General features: G+C 41.9%; 1 protein-coding gene across 1 annotated transcript in view; it reads left to right on the forward strand.

Annotated features, from left to right (window-relative positions):
• Positions 1-25,296, forward strand: part of LOC126353786 (uncharacterized) — a 461,839-nt gene extending 436,543 nt beyond the window's left edge. Inside the window, exon 12 of the mRNA XM_050002875.1 lies at positions 23,414-25,296. Coding sequence (XP_049858832.1) covers positions 23,414-24,441 — 1,028 coding nt within the window. The 3' untranslated portion in view covers positions 24,442-25,296. The remainder of the gene's footprint in view (positions 1-23,413) is intronic.
• Positions 25,297-27,708: the final 2,412 nt, after the last annotated feature.

The raw sequence follows: 27,708 nt of genomic DNA on the forward strand, positions 1-27,708 counted from the left end.
CATGAACTTGCAGTTGCTTGAAGATAAGAGACACACTATCCCTCTACAGCCAGCTTGCTTTGTCACAAGAACCACTGTAAATTACAGCCCCCTGCATTTTGTTATCATAGGGATCATGAAGACAAGATTAGGCTAATTATAGCATGAACAGAGACATTTAAGCAGTAATCCTTCCCACAATCCACATGCAAGTGCATTAAGTGAAACTCCTAATATGTAGGAGAATGCAGTATGGTTCATACTAGTTTGCATAGTATGGATATAGATGTAGAACAGTGGTAAACCAAGTGTTTATCCTTATGGGACAATGAGTTTAGTCTTTCCCTATACCAAATTTAGTTTTAACACTATCATTACATTTGTAAATGTGACTCTTTGATTTCTGTTTGTAAGATAAGACACCATATGTGCAAGGGGAACACTTTTACCATAACATTTTCATATCCATAGTAGAATTTTATGATCTATATGACTGAAGACTTTGGCTAGATCTACTGTAACTGAGTTTGTGATACTATGTATTACTGCCTCAGTTGATGTACTTTAGTTTTTCAGCAAGTAAACCTAGACTAATAGACCGGCTGCAAAGATAACTCAAGAGGGGGCACTACTAAGTCAGCAAAGTATTTTACTTCTTATGTTTAAATACCATCACAGCCAAACGATGTTATTGCTCTTCAATAACATAATAATTTTTGTAATAGTTGGCTTAGCAAAACTGATTACTGATGATTGATAATAATATGAGTGTGTCCATTTAAATCTAAAAGATTTGCTTTGAGCAGTAATTAGATCCCCTGTTTACTGGTTCCCAGACATAGTAAGTTCTGAGATCTTTGTAATAGAAAATTTAACAAAAATAATGGCTGGTGGTAGATAATATAACATACATGTCTAAGTAAGTCTAAAAGATAATATTAAGCAAAGAATAGAATGCTACTCACCATATAGAGGAGATGTCGAGTTGCAGACAGTACAACAAAAAGACTACTATACATGTGAGCTTCTGGCCTAGCAGTCTCTGACAACTGAAGCCGCACTGTGAACAGCAGCACCAGTCCACGATGGGAGTGGCGACTGCGTAGGGGTAAGGGGGAGGCTGGGATGGGGAGGGGGAGGGATAGTAGGATAGGGGTGGGGGACAGTGAAGTGCTGCTGGGGAGCATGCAGGGACAAGATGGAGAGAGGGTAGGGCAGCGATGTGCAATCTGGAGGTCAGACGGATGGCAGGGGAGAGGGGGCAGAGGGGGCGGGGGGGTGCGTTACCAGAGCAGGAGAGAAGCAAAAAGCCTGAGTGTGATGGTGAATTAAGGGCTGTGTAGTGCTGGATTGGGAACAGGGAAGGGGCTGGATGGGTGACAATGACTAATGAAAGAAGGTTGAGGCCAGGAGGGTTACAGGAACATAGGATATATAGCAGAGAGAGTTCCCACCTGTGCAGTTCAGAAAAGCTGGTGTTGGTGGAAAGGATCCATATGGCACAGGCTGTGATGCAGTCAGTGAAATGACAGATGTCATGTTGAGCAATGGGCTCAGCAACAGGGTGGTCCATTTGTTCTTGGCCATAGTTCGTCAGTGGCCATTCATGCAAACAGACAGCTTGTTGGTTGTCATGCCCACATAGAATCAGGACAGTGGTTGCAGCTTGGCTTGTAGATCACATGACTGGTTTCACAGTAGCCCTGTCTTTTATCAAATGCATGATGCTTGTGACTGGACTGGATTAGGTGGTGGTGGGAGGATGTATGGGACAGATCTTGCATCTAGGTCTATTACAAGGATATGAGACAGGAGTTAACAGGTTTGGAGCAGGGGTTGTATAGGGACTGACAGGTGTGTTATGTGGGTTCGATGGACAGCAGAATACCACTGTGGGAGGGGTGGGAAGGATAGAGGGTCAGACATTTCTCATTTCAGGACACAATGAGAGGTAGTCGAAACCCTGGTGGAGAATGTAATTCAGTTGTTTCAGTCCTGGGTGATACTGAGTTATGAGGGGAATGCTCCTGTGTGGCCAGATGATGAAGCTTTGGAAGGTGGTGGGAGACTGGAAAGATAAGGTATGGGAGTTATTATTATTATTATTATTATTATTATTATTATTATTATTTTACAAAATTGGGAGGATAATTATTGTCTGTGAAGGCTTCAGTGAGACCCTCTGTATATTTTGAGAGGGACCACTCATCACTGCAGATGCGACAACCACAGACGGCTAGGCTGTATGGAAGGGGACATCTTGGTATGGAAAAGGTGGTAGCTGTCAGAAGCACAGGTATTGCTGGTGGTTAGCTGGTTTCAGATGGAGAGATGTACTGATGTAGCCATCTTTGAGGTGGAGATGAACATCTAGGAAGGTGGCTTTTTGGGTTGAGTAGGACCAGGTGAAGCAAATGAACAGAAGTTGTTGAAGTTCTGGAGTAATGCAGATATGGTCTCCTCACCCTCGATCCCGATTGCAAAGATGTCAGCAATGAATGTGAACCAAGTATGGCTTTGAGGGGGTTTAGGATTCTGGGTATTTAGAAAGGATTCCTCTAAATGGCCGATGAATAGGTTGGCATAGGATGGTACCCATAGCCATACCCTGGAGTTTCTTGTAGGTAATGCCTTCAAAGGAGAAGTAATTGTGGGTGAGGATATAGTTATCCATGGTGACTTAAGAAGGAGGTTGTTGATTTGGAATCCATTGGGTGTGGGGAAAGGTAGTGTTTGATAGCGATAAGGCCTTGGGCATTAGGGATGTTAGTGTAAAGGGATGTGGCATCAATAGTGACAATCAGAGCACTGCGTGATAAAGGGACAGGAACTGTGGAGACTCATTGGAGGAAATGATTGCTATTTTTTTATATAGGTGTGTAGGTTCTGGGTAATTGGTTGTGAAGGTGTTGGTCTGCGAGAGCAGATGATGATGATGAGTTGGGTTGAGAGGGCGGTCAAAATCATGCTCATAAGTGCACTGATGAAAAGTCAGCATGCAAGTCTCTTGGGTGGGGCAGTTTATAATGTATAAATGTCTGCTGCCCTTTCCCAGAAAGTTAGGGATGAGGCCTGACAGTTCACAAAATTTCACCCCATATCTGCAAAGATAGGGGGGGGGGGGGGGGGGGGAGATCTCCAGCAAGACTGATGGCTGCCCTAATATCAGTATGTAGGACACGTAGCCATAATACGCGGAACTGAAAGTGGCATGCCACAAACTTCATGGAGTGGTGGTTCATCCCACCAGAGGAGGAAGCCATGTGTTAAAAGGCTATGCCCAATGCGTAGTCTGGTAAGCAGAACCTCCTTCCAGCGGCAAGGTTGACATGAAGTCCATCATGCCTATGTGGTCAATTTGAGCGACCGCAGCTTCTTGTCTGTCACCTAAAACCATTCAGTCCCCCACTGATGCATGATTCACCTGTCAGAAAATGAGATGATGGCATGCAATGGGATGGGACATTGATGGACAGCACTATCCCAACACACTTCGTTGATGACTTTGTCAACCATGTCATTGCCTTGTATCCCAATGTGGCAAGGTACCCAGTAAAAGATCACCTCCTTGCCATGGTGTTGGGGCCACTGTAAGGAGTTGAATCAGCAGGTACAGATACATTTGGTGAAGTGCTTGCAGTGCACTAAGAGAGTCAGAACAGACAAGGAACCTTGTACGGTGATGTCTATGAACCTTCTCCAGTGGCACAGGTATTGCCAATTTGTAAATTGTTCTGGAAGATGCACTTTAAAACACCTATCAGGGAAAACAGCAGAACAACCAAGAGCATTCTCTTGCTGGGATCCATCTGTATAAACACTGATAAAACTGTGATATGCACTTAAAATGGACGGAAACAAAGTTGTAAAAACAAAATCTGGAGTACAAGTTATCTTATACTGTTTCAAGCTTAAAATAACTTTGGGCCTCGAAAGACAGCAAGGTGGCAATGCATACCATCACTGCACAAGAGCAGAGATTATGTCAGTAGGGGCACAGTAACTGGCTACAATGGCGAATCATGGGTGCTTGGGTTTATGGACTTTAGGAAGCATGTGGGACATAGGAGTAAGGGGAGTGGTAGGAGTGAGCAGAGAGACAGACTCTAGGGAGATGTTGTGGGATGGGCCTAAGGATTTGAGGAGTGATTGGAGATCCTGCTGTATTTCTGGAATGCTGCCATTGTGGCAAGGTTTTTAGATGGATATGTCTGACAGCTGGCAGAGTCCTTCTGTCAGGTAATCCTTGCAGTTCAACACAACCATGGTGGAGCCTTTTTTGGCAGGTATGATTATAAGGTTGGTATCAGTTTTGGATGGTGGGCTGCAGTTCTTTCTGCGGATGTAAATTTAATTTGCATGTTGAGGGATTTGGAGAATGATGGTGAGGCAACGTTCGAAGTTAAAGAATTCTGGAAAGTCAACAGGAGATGATTTGGGTGCTTTGAGGGTGGATCATGGTTGGATGGGGGAGTGAACTGAGTGAGGCAGGGTTAAACTTTGGCCTTTGATTGAGTCTTACTGGTAGGATTGTTGACAAAAAAGTGTTTCCACTGTTGGGACCAGGAGAAGGAGAGAAGGTCTTTAACAAATCATGCATGATTGAATTTGGGAGTGAGGCTAAAGGTGCCTTTGGAAAGGACTGATACTGCTGTGGAGCTAAGGCTTTTGGAGGAAAGATTTATTACTGGATACTAGGTCTGCTTAGGTTCTGGATTCCGTGTGGTGGTGGCAGGGAGTCTTGGAGGGTGGGGTAAATGTAGTAGGTGTGCAAGACAGGGTTTGTCAGCTATGAGAGGACATGGTGGAAGTTTAGAGGTTGTTTTAGAGGTGGTGGACAGTGCTACTCCAGTGCAGGAATAGGAAGTGAGCAGGGTGTAGAATTTTTTGAGATGGCATTGTCCACGTTTGCTCTAGTTCCTCTGAACAAATAGAGGTAATTGCAGAAGGAGGGTTGGCAGCCAGAGATGAGTAATTTGATGGTAAGGCCATTTTGGGGGATTCCATGAGCCAAGCAACAATGCAGGAAAACTATGTGGGACTGGGTTCTGACTAGGAATAAGGAATTTTTTCTGTATTTATGAAGATGGAAGGAGCAAGGATCCATGGTAGTGGAAAAAAATTACATAATTTTCCGCATTTTTTCCACCACCAAGGATCCTGCTCCTTCCATCTAGATCAATATAGAAAGGTTTGCTTATCCCTAGTCAAAACCAAGTCCCACATATTTTTCCTGCATTGTTGCTAGGTCCATAGAATCCCTCCAAATGGTCTTACCATCAAATTACTCTCCTTCTACAATGATCTCCATCTGTTCAGATTCTGCCTCAGCATTGTTCCCCAAATCCCTCAACATGCAAACTTACATTACACATGCAGAAAGAGCTGCAGTCCACCATCTAGAAACTTATCCCAATCTTATAATCCTACCTGTGGACAAAGGCTTAACGACTGTTGTTTTGAACTGCAAGGATTACCTGGCAGAAGGACTCTGCCAGCTGTCAGATATCTCCACCTACAAACCTTCTCACTATGACCCCATTCCAGAAATACAGCATTACCTCCAATCACTCACAAAATCTTTAGGTCCATCACAGAAGCTCTCCCTGGAGTCCATCTCTCTGCTCACTCCTACCATTCCTTGCACTCCTACTTTCTACACGCCTCCTGAAGTCCATAAACCGAATCACCCAGGACGCCCCATTGTACCTGGTTACTGTGCCTCCACTGAGAATCTCTGCAGACCAACACCTTCAACCTGTTATCCAGAACCTACCGTTGTATCATTTCCTGCACCGACTGTCCACAGTTCATGTCCCTCTACTGCACGGTGGTCTGCCTGTCACTTTTGATGCTACCTTCCTTTACTTTAACATCCCTAATGTCCATGACCTTACCACTGTTGAATACTACCTTTCCCAATGCCCGATGGATTCCAAACCAACAATCTCCTTCCTAGTTGCCATGGCCAACTATATCCTCACCCACAAGGATGTCTCCTTTTATGTCATTACCTACAAATAAATCCAGGGTACAGCTATGGGCATCCGCATGGCACCATCCTATGCCATCCTATTCATGGGCCATCTAGAGGAATTCTTCTTAAACACCCAGAATCCTAAACCCCTCTTCTGGTTCAGATTCATTGCTGACATCTTTGTGATCTGGATAGAAGGTGAGGACATCCTAACCATAATCGTCCAGAACCTCAACAGCTTCTGTTCCATTTGCTTCACCTGGTCCTACTCATCCCAACAAGCCACCTTCTTAGATGTTGACCTCCACCTCAAAGATGGCTGCATTAGTACCTCTATCCATATCAAAGCTACTAACCACCAGCAATATAGTGATGGGAAGCTCGTGAATGAGTCGTTCAAATGAACGCTTCACTCCAGTGAAGTGTGAACTAACCACTCAATTTCAATGAACTGGTACTTCAAACTCTTCACGGATAGCACATTCCACACTTTTTTCAAGTTCACTCATCCTCTTCCCCTCTCCCTCTCCATCGGCGCTACATCACTCATTCTCGCTTCACTTCAGTCCTCCCACTACTGCCTGTCGATGAATCGCACGTTGCTTGTGGGGAACAATACGTTTAGGAGGGGTTGGGGTGGTGAGGGGCAAGGGGAAGGCAGCAGTGCTGACATCATTACTCATGACTATCTGTGCAGTTATACTTCACGTCTACGGGTAGCCTACCGTTGGCAGCGCTTGCAGACAAATGAATATTAAAGATACAAACGAAGAGGCTGGCTGTGTGAGCACGCACAGCCAACATGAAAATAGAATTGATTACCTTGTGAGTCTGGAACTGAAGCGTGTGTGGAATCCACACTTGAAAGATAATCATTCTTGTAGGAATGTTTATCTCGTACACATTATTGAAATAATTACACTAACGTCAATTTGAGGATTGTCCTAATTAAATTTTAAAAAGAAATACATATATATTTATGAATAAACATCACCGGATATGGCGAATGTTCAGAGATTACCGTTTAAAAACATGATTTGTTCCACATTTTTTCCTGTCAGGCGATTTCTTCTATCAGTTATAAGGCGTCCTTCCTTCGAGAACACTCTTTCACATGGCGTGGAGGTTGCAACAGTACACAGTCATATTTTTGCAAGTTTAGAGAGCGAGGGGTATACTGACAGCTGTTCAGACCACTACTGAAGTGGATTGCCTTGTCTCTGTAGCACGGGCTCTTGTAAATATTTGTCTACTTCCACTATTACAGCAGCCCTCGGGTGTGGACTGCTCTGCACCCTGGAAAACACTTCAACAAATTTGAGCCAGAGACTAGAAGTAGATTCAGAGATTGTTGCACTAGCAGTGGATGTGTTCGTCACAAGTTTCTCACAGTGCCTGATCAGGTTGAATTTCACCTTCTCAGCAGAATTTTTATCAGAAAAACCATTTAATTTGAACCGGGGGTCCAATGAAGTTGCTTCTCTGAAAATGAAATTTTCCTCTATATTTCAAAATCATCATTTTAGGTCATCAGCTAACTTTTCTGCCATCTGTTGCACGTCTACATGAATTTCAGTATTATTAACAAACCTGCAACACCACTTTTTCAACAACTGATTAAGGAGTATAACTTTGAAGCTGTGACAACATTTTCACTTGACATTTCCTCGGTGCAGTCTTTGAAAACTTTCAACAGGTCACAGGCTTGTGTTACACTTGCAATGTCCTACGCAGTCTGATTTGGAAGATCCGGATAATTCAGAGTGATAACTGTCATTAGAGAATTCTTAACCTCGATTATTCTTCGCAGCATATCATAGTTTGAATTCCGTCTTGTAACAGTGTCCTGTTTCAGTGTCAGAACTGGCTCTTTTAACTGTTCCTGCATCTTTTTCAGTTTTGTGCAGGCCTGCAAACTTCTTTTAAAAAATTCAAAAAAAAATTTTACATTATTCAGAATGCGTTGGATGTGCGGAAGCCCATTCTGAACAATTAAACTGAGCGTGTGTGTAAAAAGCAGGGGATGTGTTTCCAGGCTGTGAGTCATGGCTGCCACAATATTAGCAGCATTGTCGCTTACAACACACACAACTTTTTCTTGACTGCCCCATTCCCTTGTGACACATCACAGTTCTTTGGGGAGTTTTTCTGACATGGGCCTTTCATCATATTTAAAGCACTCTAGGAGGAAAGACACCAGCTCCAGGTCTTTAACGTAGTGTGCTGTCACCGACAAATAACTCTCATTTGTGGTTGAGGTCCACTCATCCACTGTCAGCACAACCGCTTCCGCAATTTCTTTCATTGTGGCAGACTGTTGTCGTAGTAGTGTATTGGAAATGGTCTTCTGCAATTTCTTTCATTGTGGCATACTGTTGTTGAAGTAGTGTATTGGAAATGGTCTTCCGAGCTGGCATTCTGTAAGCACCATTCAGTTTGCCTGCAAAACTTTGGAAATGTTTGCTTTCCACTAAGTTGAATGGCAAATAATCCTTTACAACAGTCTAAAGAAGTGTGAAATCTATTTCCTGATTTCTTTTGTTCGAAAAAGGTTTCGCAAAATACATAGGTAATGTTCCGTGATATTGATGTCTGCTGTCTGATAATGCAGTGATACTGTTATTTTCTGGCACCGACTACTGTTCACTTCTGGCAATTGCTGGTGTTGGTTCCGGATAGTCTGGGTTATTTGTCCAAGAATATCGGAAGATGCAGGAGGAGGGGGCGCTAAATGCCTGACTGACAATGACACTGTTGGATGCAGCACTCGAATATGATGCCCTAGATTAAATGTATTTCCTCCTTTATATGAAATACACTTAGAACAACAGTTGCACTTTGCTTTCCCATCACCTAAATCGGCAAAGGAGCCCCAAATTTCACTACTTTTATGTGATTGTTAGTTGCTAGCCATTGTATAAGAGTGAGCAGACACAAAAACTGCTTTCCGAATAAAATAAAGAGGAATTTTACCTGAAATTGTACTAATGACTACAGGTGACAGTTTACGTTTTGAATTTGGAGGGTTATTATTCTCAACAAAAATAAAACCAACAGGAAAACTTCTGAATAATTACTTAACGTAGGTAATAGACTTTGTGACAGTGGTAAACATACTCATTCTATTTTGGATTAAATTTTAAAAGGAACATAAAATTGGACTGCATTTTGTTGGTAGCCCTAGTTTTCAGTCCATGAATACAACAAATAAGGTTTCACTTGGCAGATAAAGACTTTGTTGGGCGCTTCATGAGAAAATGTTGAGCAAGATTAAATGTAATACCTTCTTTACATGTGACAGGCTTCTCTGTTTATCTTTCCTTTGTCCCCTTCGACCATGCTCTATTTAAGTTAACTCAGACACTGTAAGAGCATAAAACATTGCGCGCACGTTCAGTCATCTGTTGGTAAAATTATGAAGTATTAGAAAGCTTTATTGTTCGAGCGAGGCGAAGCGAGCATAGCCGCAGCTGAGTGGCAAACTGGCCAACTTCGCCAGGTGTCCGTCCGTCATGAATGAATTACTTTATTTGAACGCTTCACAGCAAAGAGTGAAATGAATGAAGTAGTTCACGGGAATGAACGAGTTGGACCCATCTCTACAGCAATACCCCCACTTCAACAGCTATCACCCATTCCATACCAAAAACCCGCTCCATATCACCTAGCCATCCGTGCTCATCCCATCTGCATTGACCAGTGGTCACTCTCGAAATGTACCAAGGGTTTCACTAAAGCCTTCACAGACCATAATTATCCTCCCACTCTTTTACAAAAACAAATTTCCTGTGCCTTATTTTTTCAGTCTCCCACACCTCCACAAGTCTCACTGTCTGGCCACAGAGGAACATTCCCCTCATAATTCAGTACCACCCAGGACTGGAGCAACTGAATTACATTCTCCACCAGGGTCTTGACTACTTCTCATTGTGCCCTGAAGTAAGAAATGTCCTGCCCACTTTCCTTCCCACCCCTCCCACAGTGGTATTCCACCATCCGCTGAATCTACATAATATACTCGTCCATCCCTACACAACCCCTGCTCCCAATGCCTTACCTCCTGGCTCAAACCCCTGTAATAGACCTAGATGCAAGACCTGTCCCATACATCCTCCCGCCACCACCTACTCCAGTCCGGTCACAAACATCACCTATCCCATCAAAGGCAGGGCTACTGTGAAACCAGTCATGTGATCTACAAACTAAGCTGCAACAAATATGGTGCATTCTAAGTGACAACGAAACAAGCTGTCTGTCTGCATGAATGGTCACTGACACACTGTGGCCAAGACACATGTGGGCCACCCTGTTGCTGAGCACGCTTTCTTGGATGACATACTTCAGTTCAATGACTGCTTCATGGTCTGTGCCATATGGATCCTTCCCACCAACATCAGATTTTCTGAATTGCACAGGTGGGAACTTTCCCTGCAATATATCCTATATATATGATTCATTGCACTAACCCATCCATCTCCCCCCCCCCCCCCCTGTTCCCATTCCAGCACTACACAGCCCTCATTCCACCATCACACTGAGACTTTTTACTTGTCTCCTTTTCTGCTGCCCCCCCCCCCCCCCCCCCCACCTCTCTCATGCCCTCCGTCTAACCTCCTGACTGCACACAGTTATCTCTTTACATCATCCCTGTGCGCCCTCCAGCAGCACTCAGCACTTCACTGTCCCCCACCCCTACTCTACTATCCCTCCCCCTCCCGACCCCAGCCTCCTCCTTACCCCCACGCAGGTACCACTCCATTCATGCATTGGTGGTGCTGCTCACAGTGGAGTTGTCAGAAGTGCAATCATGTGTGTGAGTTGCATTTGTGTGTGTGTGTGTGTGTGTGTGTGTGTGTGTGTGTGTGTGTGTGTGTGTGTGTGTGCATACATTAGTCAAGTATTTTTGATGAAGGCCTTGCTGGATAAAAGCTTATTTGTGACAGTCTTTTTGTTGTGCCTATCTGCAACTCAGCATCTCCGGTATATGGTGAGTGGCATCTTTTCTTTTCATTATATTGTATCAAGATATTAAATATTTTAATTTAATTTTTAATTTATTATTTGCTCATAATAATTAATTTTGTATGCATTGTATTATTAACTATGTATAAATATTTTTACAGTTACAAATTACAAATATTTTACACTATGCTACAAGTACTACACTTATTTCAACTGCAGGATTGTTTCTTATGTCATTATTCAAGTAATATCCAAGTTATATGAGCAGTTTTGGATATGCCACTGCTTGAGTTGCTTTTTGAAATTATCCCCTGTCAACAACTCAACTTCATTTCATAATAAATCATGTAATACAGCTCCTTTGACATAGGGGCTTTTTGTTGTTGAAGGTAATCTTCTGTTGGCTATGTGAAAGTCTTTTTTGTGCCTTATGTCATGGTTGTGGATTCCATATTCCTGTTTGTGACCTTTCCTATTTGTTAACTTGGTAATGTGTCACGCCCCACCCCACAGTACTGTTCCATAAGACAAGAAAGGGCATATGAATCCAAAATAAATAGTACTTACAGTTTCAGAATTAAGAGATTGTGCTGATCTCTGTAATACATATTGACTGGATGCTGTTTTTTTGCACACATGGTCGAGTTGTTGCTTTTGTGAATGTTGATCATGTATGTACGAACCCAAAAATTTATTTTCTGAACAGTTTTTTGACAGAGTTTCATCAGTCATAATATTTTGTCTATTTGGACCACTCAGTTTAAAGTGAGTAATGGTTTTTTTTTTCCTGTGCTAACTTTTAAGATTTCTCTTTCAAAGTGAGCTGTAGACTTTCAGTAAAGTTCTGAGTCTCTTTAAGTGGGCTGGGCTCACTGTCAGCACAAAAGATGGCAGATATATCATCAGTATACATAGTGATCAAATGCTTATTATCTAGAGAACTTGGGAAATCATTTACATAAAATATTTGCATAACAGACCTAAAACGGAAACCCTGAGGAATACCAAAATTAATATTTATTATTCTTGACTGTCTCCTGTCCAGCGTGTATAATTTCTGTACACTGTTGTCTACCACATAGAACACTGCAACATCCACGGATCCAGAGAAGGAACCCAGGCAAAACTTAGCATGATACACCTGAATGTGAAGTACATTAGAAAGAAACTCAGTGTACTACAGGTGTTTGTGCATGAGCATTCGCCATAAGTGTTGGTATTAACTGAACATCATCCAAAATGTAATGAACTTAACTATTATAAAGCTGGATGGTTATGTACTGGTAAACGGCTATTGTAGGAAACAGAATCAGGGTGAAGGTATGGCAATCTTTGTGAAAGAACATATTCAATCTAAGAAACTTACATTTATTGAGCACTACAGTGAAGAGAGGATATTAGAAGTAAGCGGTAGTGCAATTCAACAAAAAGGGCATGGAGTCAGTGCAGTAAAACATAAAGTAATAGGAATATACAGACCACCTTGTGCAGATATAATCCATTTTGTCAACAGCTTCAGTACCATAATTAGGCAAATTGATCCCAATGACCTTACTATACTTGGAGAACTTAACATTGGTGCAAACCCCAACAAGCTAGTTAAAATGAAACTTGTAGATGCATTAACTCCAGGCAATCTTAGAAATACAGTTGCCATGGATACCAGGAGTCTCAGATTGTAGTTTTACCAGTATGGATTATGCAACTATTAACAATACTGCTGAAGACACTGTTAAGTATAGTAACATAGACTTTCATTACTCAGACCACCTGTCACAGGAGAAACAGTTCCTAAAATGGAACCAAGTTATGAGCAACAGTAACATCAACACTCTAAAAATTAAGCTATCTGTGGAGAAATGGGATAAAATCTACAATGTGGAAGGACCAGATAACAAATGGGATGAGTTTTATAACATCCTATTGAAACACTTTGGTTCCTGTTGTCCCGTTAAAGAAATGGAACAGGGCCAATACACTCAGTGATATAGCTGCAAGCGACAGGTGAGCAGTGCACAGCAGAATATGGAGGTGCGAAGCTGCCAAGTGAGGGAGCCACTGGAGATATCACTAACAACAGTCAGTACAGATGAACAAGTAGGGGACAACAAACACTATGACCGACCAGGGCACAACACGAAGTAAACGAGCAAGAGCTGAGATGATAAACATGGCGAGACAACAACTCAGCAACGCTCCAAACAATGACAGTATGTATCTCAATACACAGAACTGGAATGCAGTATGGCCAAGATGCACATGTGAACTACAGCAAGTACCAGACTGCCAGGCTACCGCTGCTTGGCCACCTAAATACATGACCGTGGGAAACACGATTGGTCACAGACTTCACATGGCACAGAGAGTGGCGCACTCGAACAGTGAGGCTCGCGGCACAGGTGCGCACCATAACACAGAGCTCCTAGTGGGTATCCAACTCCATACCCTCTGGCACACATTCAACTTTTGTGCCTTCCGACGGCTGTTGTTTAAATGTCTTCCCCAGTTCTGCTGTTCCATTGGAGGACGGATGGAACAGAGAGATATGGATGAGTTCGATACCATTGGCCTCACATAATGCGTGGAAGGAGGTTGCCGTGACTTGGGGGTCGTTATTGGAAACCAAGTACGAGGCAGGCCTTCGATGGCAAGAACCTGAGCCAAGGCCGTGAGTGTGGCATCAGTTGTGATGGATGCCAAGTGCACCACATACGAGTATCTGGAGTATGCATCCACAATGAGTAACCACATCGATTCCAAGAACAAGCCTGCAAATCGAGATGGATGTGGTCCCAGGACCAGTGAGACATGGGCCAGGGTGCAAATGATTGCGAAGGGCTGGTCTGGTGACATGCACACGCTGTGCATCCACACACCAAGCGTTCCATGTCACCATCGATGCAGGGCCAATACATATGCCAGCAAGCCAACGCCTTCATATGGGATACCCCCCAGTGTCCACAGTGTAACAAGCATAGGATATGGTGGCGCATATCAGGTGAGATGATCACCCAATGGGCATCAGCCTTCGCAACCAACAGGACACCCGCCACACCTGAGAGCCCGTGTGAGAGGTGCCACTAGGGGCTGAATTCAGTTTTCAACCGGCAAATCAGCAATCTGTGCAACCGTGGTGGGAAATCCATCCATTCAATCTTGGTGGGACATATCATTGTGAAAGCAGAGGACTTCCTGCTGGTTGTACTCAGGTTCAGGGCCCGAGGGGAGACGTGACAAGGCATCTGCGTTGGAGTGTTGAGAGGTGGGCTTATACCGGATAACGTAAGTGTAATTGCTTAAAAACAGTGCCCTACACTGGAGACATTGGGCAGTTCACTCTGGGAGGTGTGTGTGGGGGGGGGGGGGGGGGGGGGGGGGCTGAATAGAGTAACGAAAGGCTTGTGATCAGTGAGGAGAGTAAACTTTATCCCAAACAGGTAGATGTGAAATTTTTGAATGGCAAACACAATCTCCAGAGCCTCTTTCCCAATCTCAGAGTAGTTCCTCACTGCTGAGGATAGTGTCTTGGGCACATATGCAATGGGCTGGTCTGACCCATCCTCATGCCTGTGAGCCAGGACTGCCCCAATACCATAGGCCAAAGCATTGGCCCCACAACCAGGGGGTGGTCCAGAGTGAAGGGAGTCAAGCAAGGGGCAGGCTTGAGCATAGTTTTCAAGCAGAGAAAAACTTGATCACAGGCTGGAGTCCAGTTGAAAGGTACCCTTTTGTGCCACATGCAATTGAAGGGCTGTGTAATGTCAGCAGCCTGGGGTAAAAACTTTAAGTAGTAGTTAACCTTGTCCAAAAAACCTGGAGGTTAGATAAATCCTTGGAGCGGGAAATGGAGTTGATGGCCATGACGATGGACGAATGCTGTCTTTACTGAGCCAGTGCCCCAGATATTCAACGTCCGGTTGAAAGAAACTACACTTTTCCAGTTGACGGTGTAAGCCTGTGGCCTGCAGGGCATGAAATAAGGTACCGAGGTTTTGCAAATGCTCGTGGTGTGTATGGCCGGTGACCAAGATGTCATTATGACGATTGACACAAACTGGGATGGGCTGTGTGAGCTGCTCCAGGTACCTCTGGAAAATTGCTGGCATTGAGGAAATACCAAATGGAAGGCGCTTATATTTATATAATCCAAAAGGCATGTTGATGACAATGATGTTCTGGGATTCCTCATCTAAGGGTAATTGGTGGTAAGCCTTCACCAGGTCAATCTTAGAGAGTACATGCACCAGTTTGGTGAGAAGGTCTTTCTGCTGGGGCATGGGATAAGTTTCAACCAAGGACTATGCATTGATTGTAACTCTGAAATCCCCACATAGACAAAGGGAGCCATTGGGTTTCCTGATCACCACTAACAGAGCCACCCAAGCTTTCAGGGGCTCATTGACACCAGCAGCCTGCACTCAATCAAGCTCTTGCTTGGCTGCTGGACGTAAGGCCACTGGAAAGGGTCAAGCTGCGAAGAAGTGCAGTTTAGCATCTAGGCAGAGAACATTGTGCACCTGGAAGTCCAAAGCACACCCTAAGTCAGACTGAAACAGGGAAACATAGGCTGAGCACAGATCGTCAAGGTCCTGGAATGGAACGGTAGTAGCAACGACTTTAACTTAGTTAGAAATCGAAAAGCCAAACAATGTAAAAGAATCAAGTCCAAAATATTTAAAGCCAAGGGATGGCCAACCACCAGTAGGATCAGGAGCTAAGGAACATGTTTATAGGTGGCTGGCACCGAGAACAACCCACGAGGGGGCCGATAGAACCGTCACCGTACATGACCAATCGCAGGGAGGTGGGAGACAGCTCCAGGGAACCCAAATGTGTAAATGTTGCCAGATTGATCAAGGAGACGGTGGCCTCTGTATCAGCCTGGAAACAACTGTCCACATTAAAAAGGTGGAGCATGAGGAACAACTTCCGCATCAATGGGACGTCCAGTGGAACAACTAATTGCAGTGTGTGCACAGTATCATAATGCCCCATGGGTGAGGAGCAGGAGTGGGCTGAGCAGCTGTGGCAGACAGATTGGAGATGGCTGTCTTTCAGATAGAGCGTGCACATTTTCTAGCGATGGGGACAGTCTGTGCAAGAATGGGCGGAAAATCACTACTGCAGGCAAGATGGAAGTGACTCAAGTGAGTCCCAACGAGGGACAACCAGTGGCCCCAAAACCAGAGTGACATCAGACAAGGAGGAGTCTCAACAACATTGCTCCCTGTGGGCTGTACCACACCGACGGCAGGATGGCGGCACCCACAGGGAGGACTCTAATGCTGCTACCTGTGGCCTCACCATGAGACACTTGTTTGCCACTTGTGTGATTTCAAAGGAGTGGGATATGCAAAGAATGTCTTCCAGCAAGGGGTTATTGAGTTTTAGCGCAGCCGTACGGACGTCTGGATCAGGTGGCAGTTCAACAAATACTTCACGGATCAAGGAGTCCACGTACGATCCCTTACAACACTGATTAGTGGAAGTGAAGTCTTATTTGCAGATGAGACCCTGTAAGTCCATGACCCAAGAACAATATGACTGACCAGGCTGTTCATAGTACTGGTGGAACACAAGCCAAGACGCCATGACAGGGCTGGGAATAGTAGTTAGTCAGCAGCACACATATCTCGTTAAAGGAGAGAACCATGGTGTATGACATTGGGACCAACTTGCGGAGCAGAAAGTATGTGTCTGATGATGCCCAAGACAAGATTAACAACCACTGTAGGGAGTCATTCATGACCTGAAACACTGTGGAATGTTGTTTCAGACGTTGCAAGTGTGTTTCAAAGTCTTCCTTAACATCGTTAAAGGGTAGAAATGACAGTGGACATGGGGAAGTGTCAGAAACCAGGACACCTGGGAGCTGGTGTGATAGGGCATCCTGTGCCATGGCTTTGTCTGTTAGCAACTATAAAGATTACTGTAAGACATCTAACTGTGCTGCTGCTGCTGCCTGAGCTGCTGCTGTTGCTCCAGGAAACAGACCAACTTAGCCTCCATGCTACCGAACCTTTTACCTCTTTGTATATATTATAGCCATGCTCAGCAGAATATGGAGACGCAAAGCCACCTTGCGGGTGAGCCACTGGAGGTATTGCTAACAAAGAACAGACAGGAGAGATGAACAAGTAGGGGGTGACAAACACTACAATTGACCAGGACATAACACAAGGCAAGCAAGCTAGAACTGAGGTGGTAAAAACAGCAAGATAAAAACGCAGGAACACTCCAAACAATTACAGTATGTATCTCAATGCATAGAACTGGAATGCAGTAATGCCAAGATGCACATGTGAACTACGGTGAGTCCAGACTGTGGGGGGAGTGCTGTGCAACCGCCAAAATACATGACCACAGCAAATGCAATTGGCCTCAGACTTCATGTGGTACAGAGAGTGCCACACTCACACAGCGAGGCTCGCGGTGCAGGCGCAAGCCAGAGCACAGAGACCCCTAGTGGGTATCCAGATCCATACCCTGTGGTGCACATTCAATTTCTGCTCCTTCCAACACCAGAGACAGAGGGATGAAAAAACAAATTCAGACTTCCAGACAGCCTTGTTAAACTCACATAAAATATTCGTTACCTAGATGGTCTGTACAAATCAACAAGACTACACTTTTTCAAACAAAAACATAACACAGCTAAGAAAAACTGTAAAGCGGAACTTTCAAACTGTATAAAACAAGTACACAGTAATGAAATCTCACAATCTACAAATGTAAACAAGGTGTCCTGAAAACTGATCAGTAAGTATTGAGAAACCTCAACAACTAAGAAGAGCAAACACTTATGCATTGCACATGATAGTAATAATATAAAAGAACCAAAAGTATTATGTAACCTTATTTCATATCATCAACAACAGTCCAACGCACACTTTAGAAATGTGCTGAGTGATACCAAATGACACCCCTCAGCAGTGAGTTTTGAATTGGATGACATTAATGAAAGTGATATAAGCAAGATAATCATCACATTAAAGAACATATACTCAGCTGGATGGGATGGTATGCCAAGTGTAGTAGTTAAAAAATGCATAAAAGAAATAGTTAAATCGCTAATGTACCTCATAAACTGTAGTATTAGAGAAAGCACTTAACCTTGTAGTCTGAAAATAAGCATCGTTAAACCAATGCATAAGAATGGGAGTATAAATGAGGTTTCAAACTATCACCCAATATCATTGATCACTACCCTTAGTAAGGTTTTTGAAATGATTATCCTTTCTCAGCTCTCTGCTTATTTTACAAAGAACAAATTGTTAACAGAAAACCAGCATGGCTTTAGAAAAGGTCGGTGCACCACTACTGCAATTACTGAATGTCTCCAGAAAACTGACACCCTCCTAGGCCAAGATATGAAGACAACAGGCATATTCTTAGATTTTTCCAAGGCCTTCTACTCAGTCAACCATAGGTTGCTCTTTAAGAAATTGAAGGCTTGCAACATCAGTGAAATTACTCGTATATGCAATTACTGACCATGTACCTGTACTTGGCAAATCACAAACAGTTTACTAAAATTTCATGTAAGACAGATAATAAGGTAATAGATTTCCTGTCTTCTAGAGATGCAGGGATTGATCCTTGGTTCCTTTCTCTTCTTGGTTTATGTCAATGTTACAACACAACCCTTCAACTCACATCTAGTAACCTATGCCAATGACACCTCCCTCTTATTTTATGAAAAAAGACTTGGAGACATTACGCTCAGCTGCAACTAAGGGTGTGAGGGAAATAACCACATATTTTCTACACCAGGATCTGAACATCAACATCAGTAAATCCTAGCTACTAACATTTAAAGCATCTGGTTTTCATGAGGCTGAAAGAAACAATATTATTTTTTATTACATCAGCAGAAACAGATAACATTAAATTTCTTGGTGTCCACCTGGACAAAGATCTCCACTGGGTACTTCTGTTTGTGAGAAAATCTACAGTAGCTGGTATCTGATAATTCAGCTGGCAAAAATAGTTCCAAGTCAAACACTAAAAATTGTTTACTATGGAATAGTTTATCCATTTCTTAATTATGGCATTGAAATGTGGGGTTGTGCAGCAGACCTGCACCTGAATGAAATATTAGTATTACAGTAAAGAACCATTGGGTTAATACATGGAATAAAGTCCAGAGACACCTGTCGTGAAACCTTTGACAACATAAGTATCTAAAAGTATAGTCATTGTACTTGTATCAACTTATTATCTTTTGCCTGAATAGTTAAAACAACATAAATAAGTGCAGTGATACACATAATTATGATACTAGAAGTAAGGGTAACTACTTCAGGCAGGGGACAAAACTAAAAATAACTGAAATAGTCCTTATATTAATGAGCAGATATGGTTCAATAAGTTGCACATGCTTTGAAAACTTGTGAACCAAAGCTATTCAACAGAGAATTAAAAGCTTTCTTAGTAAATAAATGTTTATATTCACTCAATGAAATATAATCATCTACTTGTCCTGTGTTGTAACATGTAATATAATTAAATATTAAGGTGAATGCATGTACCACTGCTGTATGTATGTGATATCTATGTTAATCTACTCAAGATATGTATGTCGTTTGCAAAAGGCATCAGCTCAATGGCCTACACGAAAAATGTAATTAAATAAATATGTTTCCAGCAACTGCATGAGTTTTCCAGTGACATCATTCTTCGCAGTTTTTGATTTTGCTTGTGTCATGATGCACTCTATCAAAAGCTTTTGAGAGGTCAAGGAAGATTTTGAGATGTCAAGGAATACTCCTGCTGTTGGCAACTTTTCATTTACTTTTTCAAGTACACAATGGACAGATTGTACTGCAGTTGATGTGGTACTTTGACGTCTTCTGAAGCCATGTTGGAAATCACCTAATATATCAGAATTTTTGTAATGTTCCAAGACTTCTTTTAACATTATTTTCTCAATCAACTTGCTTAATTTGAGCTTACGGCAATGGGTCTATAGTTCTGAACATGTTTCCTTTCTCTTTTTTGTGGAAGGGTTTGGCTACAGACAATTTCATCTTGTCATGGTATAAACCATCTTCAAGAACACAGTTTAGATGAACTAATAATGGTTTCACTAGTTCACATTTGTATTTCTTCAATACATATGGAGAAATTTCATCTAATCCTGCAGAGCTATCAGTTAGCTGCAGAACATCTGTGCATAGTACAGGTAGTGTACAACAGTTGTGTTTGCTGGTGGCCTCAAATGTATGCTGTGTATCTGGTTTCAAGCAAACATCTTTTTCAAGAGTACCTATAAATTGATTATTAAAAATATTGCTGACTAGAAGAGGGTCAGAAATTATATCATTGTTCACAGTTAATTCTACATTTTTAATTTTAGTTTCAGTTGTATTGTTTCTGATTTCATTAATAACTGACGAGAAAAACTCTGAGACATTATCTGAATTTTGTATCTGTTGGCTAGTTCTTTCTGCTTTTAATCTCCTAACTTCCCTGTAATATTGATATCTGTACTGCTTGTAGAGTTCTTCATGTCACTTTTGTTTGAACCTCTAATTGCACAGGTTTTGATTTTAAAGGTGGATTTTTATTAGTACTTCCTTTTTTTAATGGTATGGTACTATTTATGTGCCCAGTTATAAGTTCTAAGAACATGTTCTGTTTATTGTTGAGCCCACTGATAGTAAACTGATTCCCAAAATTCTTGACTTGACTGCATTTTAACTTACCAAAGTTGTTTGCAGATAGTATTCTCTTGCGTTCATACATTTTTGTTGGTTTGAGTTTGTGTTACATTTGAGCATTAGTGTCTGATTGTCTGACCTGAATTACGTTAGATGTGACCATTTATGATGTCTGCTGAGATGATATGGTCGTCATTTGTCATAACATGAACTGCTAATCGGTACTAGTCCAAGTAGATCCTTAACCCCATAAGATAGAACGTAAGCTGTAAAAGATTTGCTTTCCTAGCAGTCATGTAAATAACTGATGTTCAGATCCCCAAGTACGACGACATTCACACTTCTACAACCTGACATTAATTTACTCAAAATGCTATTCAGTGATTTCAGGAAAGCAACAAAATTTCCACAATGGGATCTATTTATACCTATAACAAAGAAAGGGACTGTGTTAAATATCCTTTGTCTTAAAAGGTTCCCAATTACCTTTGACTTGTACTTGGAAGTTAGAATTTTCTACGGGTGGTAAAGAAAGTAAGCAATATTAGTGCTCAACATCCCTCCAACTGCAAGACGTCTGAAGATTAAGCACACACGGAGATTGAGTACATACTAGGATGGAGGTATCAAATTGAATGTTTACTTTTCAATGGAACCATGCTGGATCTGCTATAATCAATTTAGGGTAACCATGGAAAAACTATAACAGGATTGACACTTGGCAATGTGAACTACTATATTCCAAATCCAGGTCCAGTACCTTAGTACTATGTGATCTCATTTGTTTTGCAAATATTTTATAGTTTTTGCCCTTTTTGTGACATAGTGAAGAATTTTGCAGTACTGCTTTAATGCGTTTAAATCTTGATTGAAGCTAGTCCTTTTCATCAAATGAAGCCCTTTCTTCCTGGCACAAGATGTTAACCTCTCTCTGTCTTGCCTTCTACAATAATTGTCCATGACTATTGTGAAGGAAAACTGGATCCATAGTTTTCTGTGAATATTTTTAGGAAAGAATGAAATTCCTTATCTACTCTGTATGCAAGGTGAACTTCTGCCCATTGTTCATCCTGTAAATTCTCCTTGTATTGTGTAATGAAATCAAATTTTTGTGTTGTGAATTGCAGTTTTCCCTTCTTATCTAAATGTGATTGTTGGGAATGCTTTATTGGTGCCATTTGATCATTATGATGATATAAGCTATTTACTATAGGGCTAGTATCTGTTTCATGGATGGTAAATGGATTTAAAAATCAATTATCAATCACTATTGGACAGTATCATTTTATTCTTGTTGGGAATAGCACTGTGCTTATCAAACCAAAGCTTGCACATCAGTAATTCTATGTGCCCTCAATCAAAACTGTCAGAGATGAAATCAGTATTGAAATCTGCTTGTTCAATAATTTCCCAGATATTCCTGTTTTTATTACTAGCTTCTCTAAGTGCTTAATACTATAACCATGAGACTTTGTATATACCGGTACCTAAGACCAAGGCAGAAGAGCTACTAATTGCAGAAAATAAATTTCTGAAAATAACATTCAAAACCAAGCCATATGTTATTTTCATTTGTAGTTAGCGTTTTTATTTGTGACTGGATTCATTTTGGGATAAGAATACAGTAGGAAGGAAAACAGTGTTTTCTTATAATCAAGAGTCCTGGACACCAAAAATTCAGTGCTTAAAGGTTTCTTTCATATATTTTTCACGCAGATGTTTATTTTCTTACAGGTGCCGTGTGTCTGCTGTCTTGTTATTGCAATTTGGTACAGTGTGCTGTTGTCAAAGATTTTTACTTCATAATTCCTCTTCATTATTTGACTAACTACTGATACTGGAAATAATTTTTGCACCTATATTTCATTTGTTCATGCTTCAGTTCTTCACCTAGATGCTGCTACAACTACTTACATCCATGCAAAAATACTTAGTTTGACCTGTTAGATAAAAACAGTAGCTGAGCAGTGTAAAACTGGAGTAGTGTCATCGTCTGTGTCCCCCCCCCCCCCCCCCCCCCCCCCGACTTCCCCCAAGTAACTGTCCTCTAACACTTTAACATACGTATACATATATCTATTACAACCCTAATGCATGATTTGTTGTTGGTATCTTTGACAGCAGTGGTATGCAGTGCCTGGTTTCCTGCCTGTTAATTTAAGTTGACTCATTCCACATATCTGAACACTTTTCTTTGGGATGGTATTTATGGGACAGGATGCGTGCGTGCATGGATGAATTAAACACAAAGACCATCCACTACATTTTGAAAAGTCCATCTGATGCAAATGTTTTATAATCTAAAACACCAAAAGGTGAACAACACTAAGGTCTTTTCTTAAGCTACTTTCTCTGTTGAAGGTCATTGTGCACCCTGTGGCAGTGTTACTACTTTCAGCACAAATGAGAATTTTTTCAGTTACAGGAATTCTCTGAATGTATGGTTGTGTTGGTCAGGAGGAGCAAAAATGGTAAAAAATTAAAAATGGCTGATCATCTCACTAAACTTTCCCAATAACTGTTGTCTTAATGAGCAATTGTGTTTGTGTGGACCAAGTCAATTTACACACAGCTATCTATAGACCTACTGAAAACACTGTTAGGTCTTAGTGTGTGGAACATTTTTCTATGCTTGATAAGAAAACCAGCTTGTCCAAGAAGAGGAGTTTCTCAAAATTTCAAGTAACTACACTGATGCTGGATCTGAGTGTAATAAGATTTCTTTGTCTTATTATTTTCTATGATGCCCTGCACTGTTCATGTATTAAGTACTTTGGATACAAAATGCTTATGCTTTCAAAATCATGAAAATTTATTTTCCTCTTAACTTCAGTGCACGGGTCGACGACACGACGGCGACGACAGCACTCTGCTAGTGGTAGTGATTCATCACAGACCTCAATCCATCCATCTGCGTCAGCTGATTCAGCACTGGGATCTTCATCAGTAGCCACCACAACTGTAAGCAGTCCGCCTCGACATGCAACGCCACCATCTCTTTGCAGCAGTGCTTCGCCTCCACCATCCTGGGCATCCAGTCCACCCACATCTCCTGATGCAGCTGCAAATGCATCGTTTGTGGGTCTACATGATGACAGAACAACTCATCTAACTGCTGGTGCAAAGTCGTCCTCTGCCACTGCGTACCAGAGGCAACAGTCAGAACAAGTTAAGGGCACTGTAGTTATGGCAAAGGAAGTGGCACCTATTATTCTTCAGAAAGTGACATTTGCTTCCACAAGTGAGCTACGACAAACTCAGAAAGTGGCAGAACAACCTCCAGTGATACATTCTAAAGAATTTCCCCCTACTGTAGAACAGCACCATGTTTCCAAAGGAAGTGGAATGCCTGTCTCTTCACTACAAGTAGCAGACCACTTATCTAAAAGTGCTAGCACTTCCTCTATGCCATCAGGTAGTGTTTCTTCTAAACAAGTGATAGTACAGGACCCTAAGACAAATACAGAAGCATTGGAACAAAGGCTAAGTGGTGACAGGAAGTACACTGCAAGTATATCAAGTATTGGGGGAGCTGTTTTGCGCTCAAAGACAGCAGACATAGAACGTATGTTGAGGATAGAGAAAGTGGAAAATGCAAAAGCACCACAGGTTGTTGAACCTGCACATCAGGGAGACCAAGATGATAAGAAGAAGTACACAAAGCGCAGGTATACTGAATCTCGTCATCAGACAAGGCATATTCCTGATGTAAATACTTTGCGAGATGCAGGTGTAGCAGCAGAGATGTCTGTACCCACAGTAACTGCAGCCCAAAGAAGAAACCAACAGCAACAGGGGCCTGTGTATAAGAGAAGAGAACTGATTGCTAGTGATCCAAAACAAAATGAAACATTTCTATAAACAGTTTCGTATTATATGATTGCTAGTCATCAGTGTGTTCCTGTTTTGTACTTGATAAATGTACCATGAAGAATGAAACTTTGTGACATATGCTTCTATGATGTACATATAAAAATTTTTTCTTCACTAATCTATTCTTGTTGTATGCTTGTCCGTGCAATGTTACTACAAAATATTCACAACATTGCTTCTCAAAACAGGTTTAATAAGACAATACCCCCTGTCTCTCTCGCTCCCTCTCTTCCCCCCTCCCCCTGCCCCTTTCCATAAAATCTTCCCTCTCTTATTCTTATGAAGTACAATATTATAAGAGTACAGTCTGTATAACAAAAGAAATAGATTGTCATTGCTAGTTTTATTATGAATGAATCTTATAATGACAAGTTTTACAGTGTTAAATCTACATTGGAACTAATAAAATTGCTGATTACTTTCTTTTCTGAGAGCAATTGGTGCAAAGGTTTTCCTTTACTATCAATTTTGTTATCATGTTCTATGGTCATTTGTCAAAAAGTTGATTTTATCGCATCTCACTGTCACTTTTGAAAGATTACTTTTTGCCAAATGTTATCAGTTCTGCTACATTACAAGTCACAGGAAGTACAACTAAAGTAAAACACAAGTGAAATGTACAATGATTATACTCTGCATAAGATAAATGATTTCCCTGTACAATATTTATTTTACAGAAATACTGCATATAAATATAAACTTTAATTTGTAAAGGAGATTATTATCCCTGATTTTTCTTTCCTTAATTCCTGTAATTGTCCATGTTTGACTCCTGTAATTAATTATGTCCATTAAATGCTAAATGACTAATTGCACAAAATCTGATAAAACACACTTGTAAATGTCATATCCAGTCACAAAACCTCATTATTTTATGTATGTCCACTGATATTTTATATAAATGTCATCAATTGTCACTAACTCTAAATGTGTATGGTATATGTACTGCTGACTGCACATTATTTAAAATTTTCACTGATCAGATACAATTTCAAATTCCATAACAAATTTTGTAGTGGTAAGACAGAAAGCTAAGAACAAAGAAAGTTTATACCTAAGCGACTTTCATAAAGAAAATATATGTATTTACACACACACTCACACACACAATGGGAAGTCCAAGTTGGAACACCAACAATTACGGAAAGAATAGTTGGTACTCACTGTAAAGTTGACACACTGAGTTGCTGACAGACACTATGAAAAGACTTGTAGCCACTATGTAGCTCCATTCTATTAATGATAGACTTGTTCGTATTCTTAATGTTCAACTTTATTGAGAAGCAATGAGCCAGACGTTAACCTAGAACATCTAAGATAAAAACAAACAGAAAGCAAAGAGTAAATGATTATGTGCACACTAGAGTCTTTGCCGCTGCCCCTGTACTGTGCACACGCAACTATTCATCTGCGTGCTCCCACACAGGCCCCTCACTGAAGAGCAGAGCTCCAGGAATGTGCAGAAACTTGGAAGCGGACCCTTCGCCCGGTTCTTGTGCGAATTTCCGGCTGTACTTCCTCCATCGTCGTATCCTCTTGTGACTTCATCTGGCTTGCTGCCCTACCATCCATTGCAATCTGGAGGGGCCCCTCATCTTACTGTTGGCCTGCCTCCTCTTCTTGTCTTACATCTTCTAGCAGTAAAGGGAGGTAATGACAGTGGCACGTAGAGTGCCCTCCGCCACACACCGTTGGGGGGGTTGCGGAGTATAAATGTAGATGTAGATGTAGAAGTGAGCCAGCTTCACCTGGTCTATTGACACAGTAACAATCTTATCGCGAACTAGGATAGTCATGGCCTGGTCCATACGGTGTAGTACTTTATAAGGTCCCGTATATGGCGGCTGCAGTGGAGATCTGACTGCATCAGTTTGCAGCATTATATGCAAGCATCTGTTCAATTCTCGATGTACAAATGATGGCCTAGCGCCATGCCGTGTCACTGGTTGTGGCCTAAATTCGGCCAGTTGAGCCCTTACTCTCATTAACAAGCATGGTAGGTCCGTCTCACCTGTACTCTTCTGAAAAAACCCTCCGGGTAGGCGTAAGTTTTCCTTGTATACTAATTCCGCTGTAGATGCCCCGAAGTCAGGTTTGAAAACAGTGTGTAAGCCTAGTAACACTAGTGGCAATGCTGCTGACCAATTCTTGCTATGGCACATTAACGCGGCCTTAAGTGTTCGGTGCCACCGCTCTACCATGCCGTTGCTTTCTGGGTGATAACTTGTGGTACAGTGACGGCGGAACCCGCACATGTTTGCCAGTTCCAGGAACAAGGAGGATTCGAACTGATGTCCTTGGTCCATCGTGACATGTACCGGACATCTGAATCATTGCTATCCATGTCGTCAAGAACGCCCGGCTGACTGTCTCTGCTGATATGTCTGAAATGGGGATTACTTGTGCCCATCTTGTAAATCTGTCAATTGCTGTCAATAGATACCAATAGCCTTCAGACATTGGGAATGGTCCAATAATATCCAGATGCACATGTTCGAAATGACCAGTTGACCCATCAACTTTACGTAGTGGCTTCTTCACATGGCGTCCCACTTTACATCGCTGACAATCCAGACTCGTCTGCGCCCACTTCCAACAGTCTCTCTTAATTCCTTACAACACGAAATGCTCTGTCATTAATTTTACACTCGCTTGGGGTCACAGGTGAGTCATGTAATGCTTCAAATACTTCTCAGCACAAACTCTCCAGCACAAAAGGTCTAGGCCGTCCCTGTGAGGTATCGCACCATAACTGTATTGTCTCACCTTCCTGACACAGTTTTCTTAACTTCAACCTGGTGTGCGTGCTCTGCTGAAAAACTTGCAGTTGTGCATCATCCTTCTGCTCTTGCCATTGTAGCGTAGTTCACTGAATACTTTATTGCCACAACTCATGAGAAGTAATCTGCCACCATATTCTCTGCCCCATTAATATGTCGCAAATCAGTAGTAAACTAGCTTATATATTCCAGTTGCCTGAATTGTTTAGGTGACAAAGTATCCTTACGGTTGCAGAATATGAAAGTTTGTGATCTGTAAACAATGTGAATGGTCTGGCTTCCACATAAGGCCAGAAATACCTTATGGCTTTGTAAGCAGCCAGCAGCTCTCTATCATACGCACTCCAATTCTGCTGTGGGTCTGTGAGTTTCTTGGAGAAGAATCCTAAGGGCTGCCAGTGACCAGCAGTCCATTGATGCAATGCTGCCCCAATCGCCACCTGACTTGCGTCAATAACAATAGCTAGCTTCGCTT

This window comes from Schistocerca gregaria, chromosome 3 (genome assembly GCF_023897955.1).
Source record: "Schistocerca gregaria isolate iqSchGreg1 chromosome 3, iqSchGreg1.2, whole genome shotgun sequence".
In the NCBI taxonomy this organism is placed as follows: Eukaryota; Metazoa; Arthropoda; class Insecta; order Orthoptera; family Acrididae; genus Schistocerca; species Schistocerca gregaria.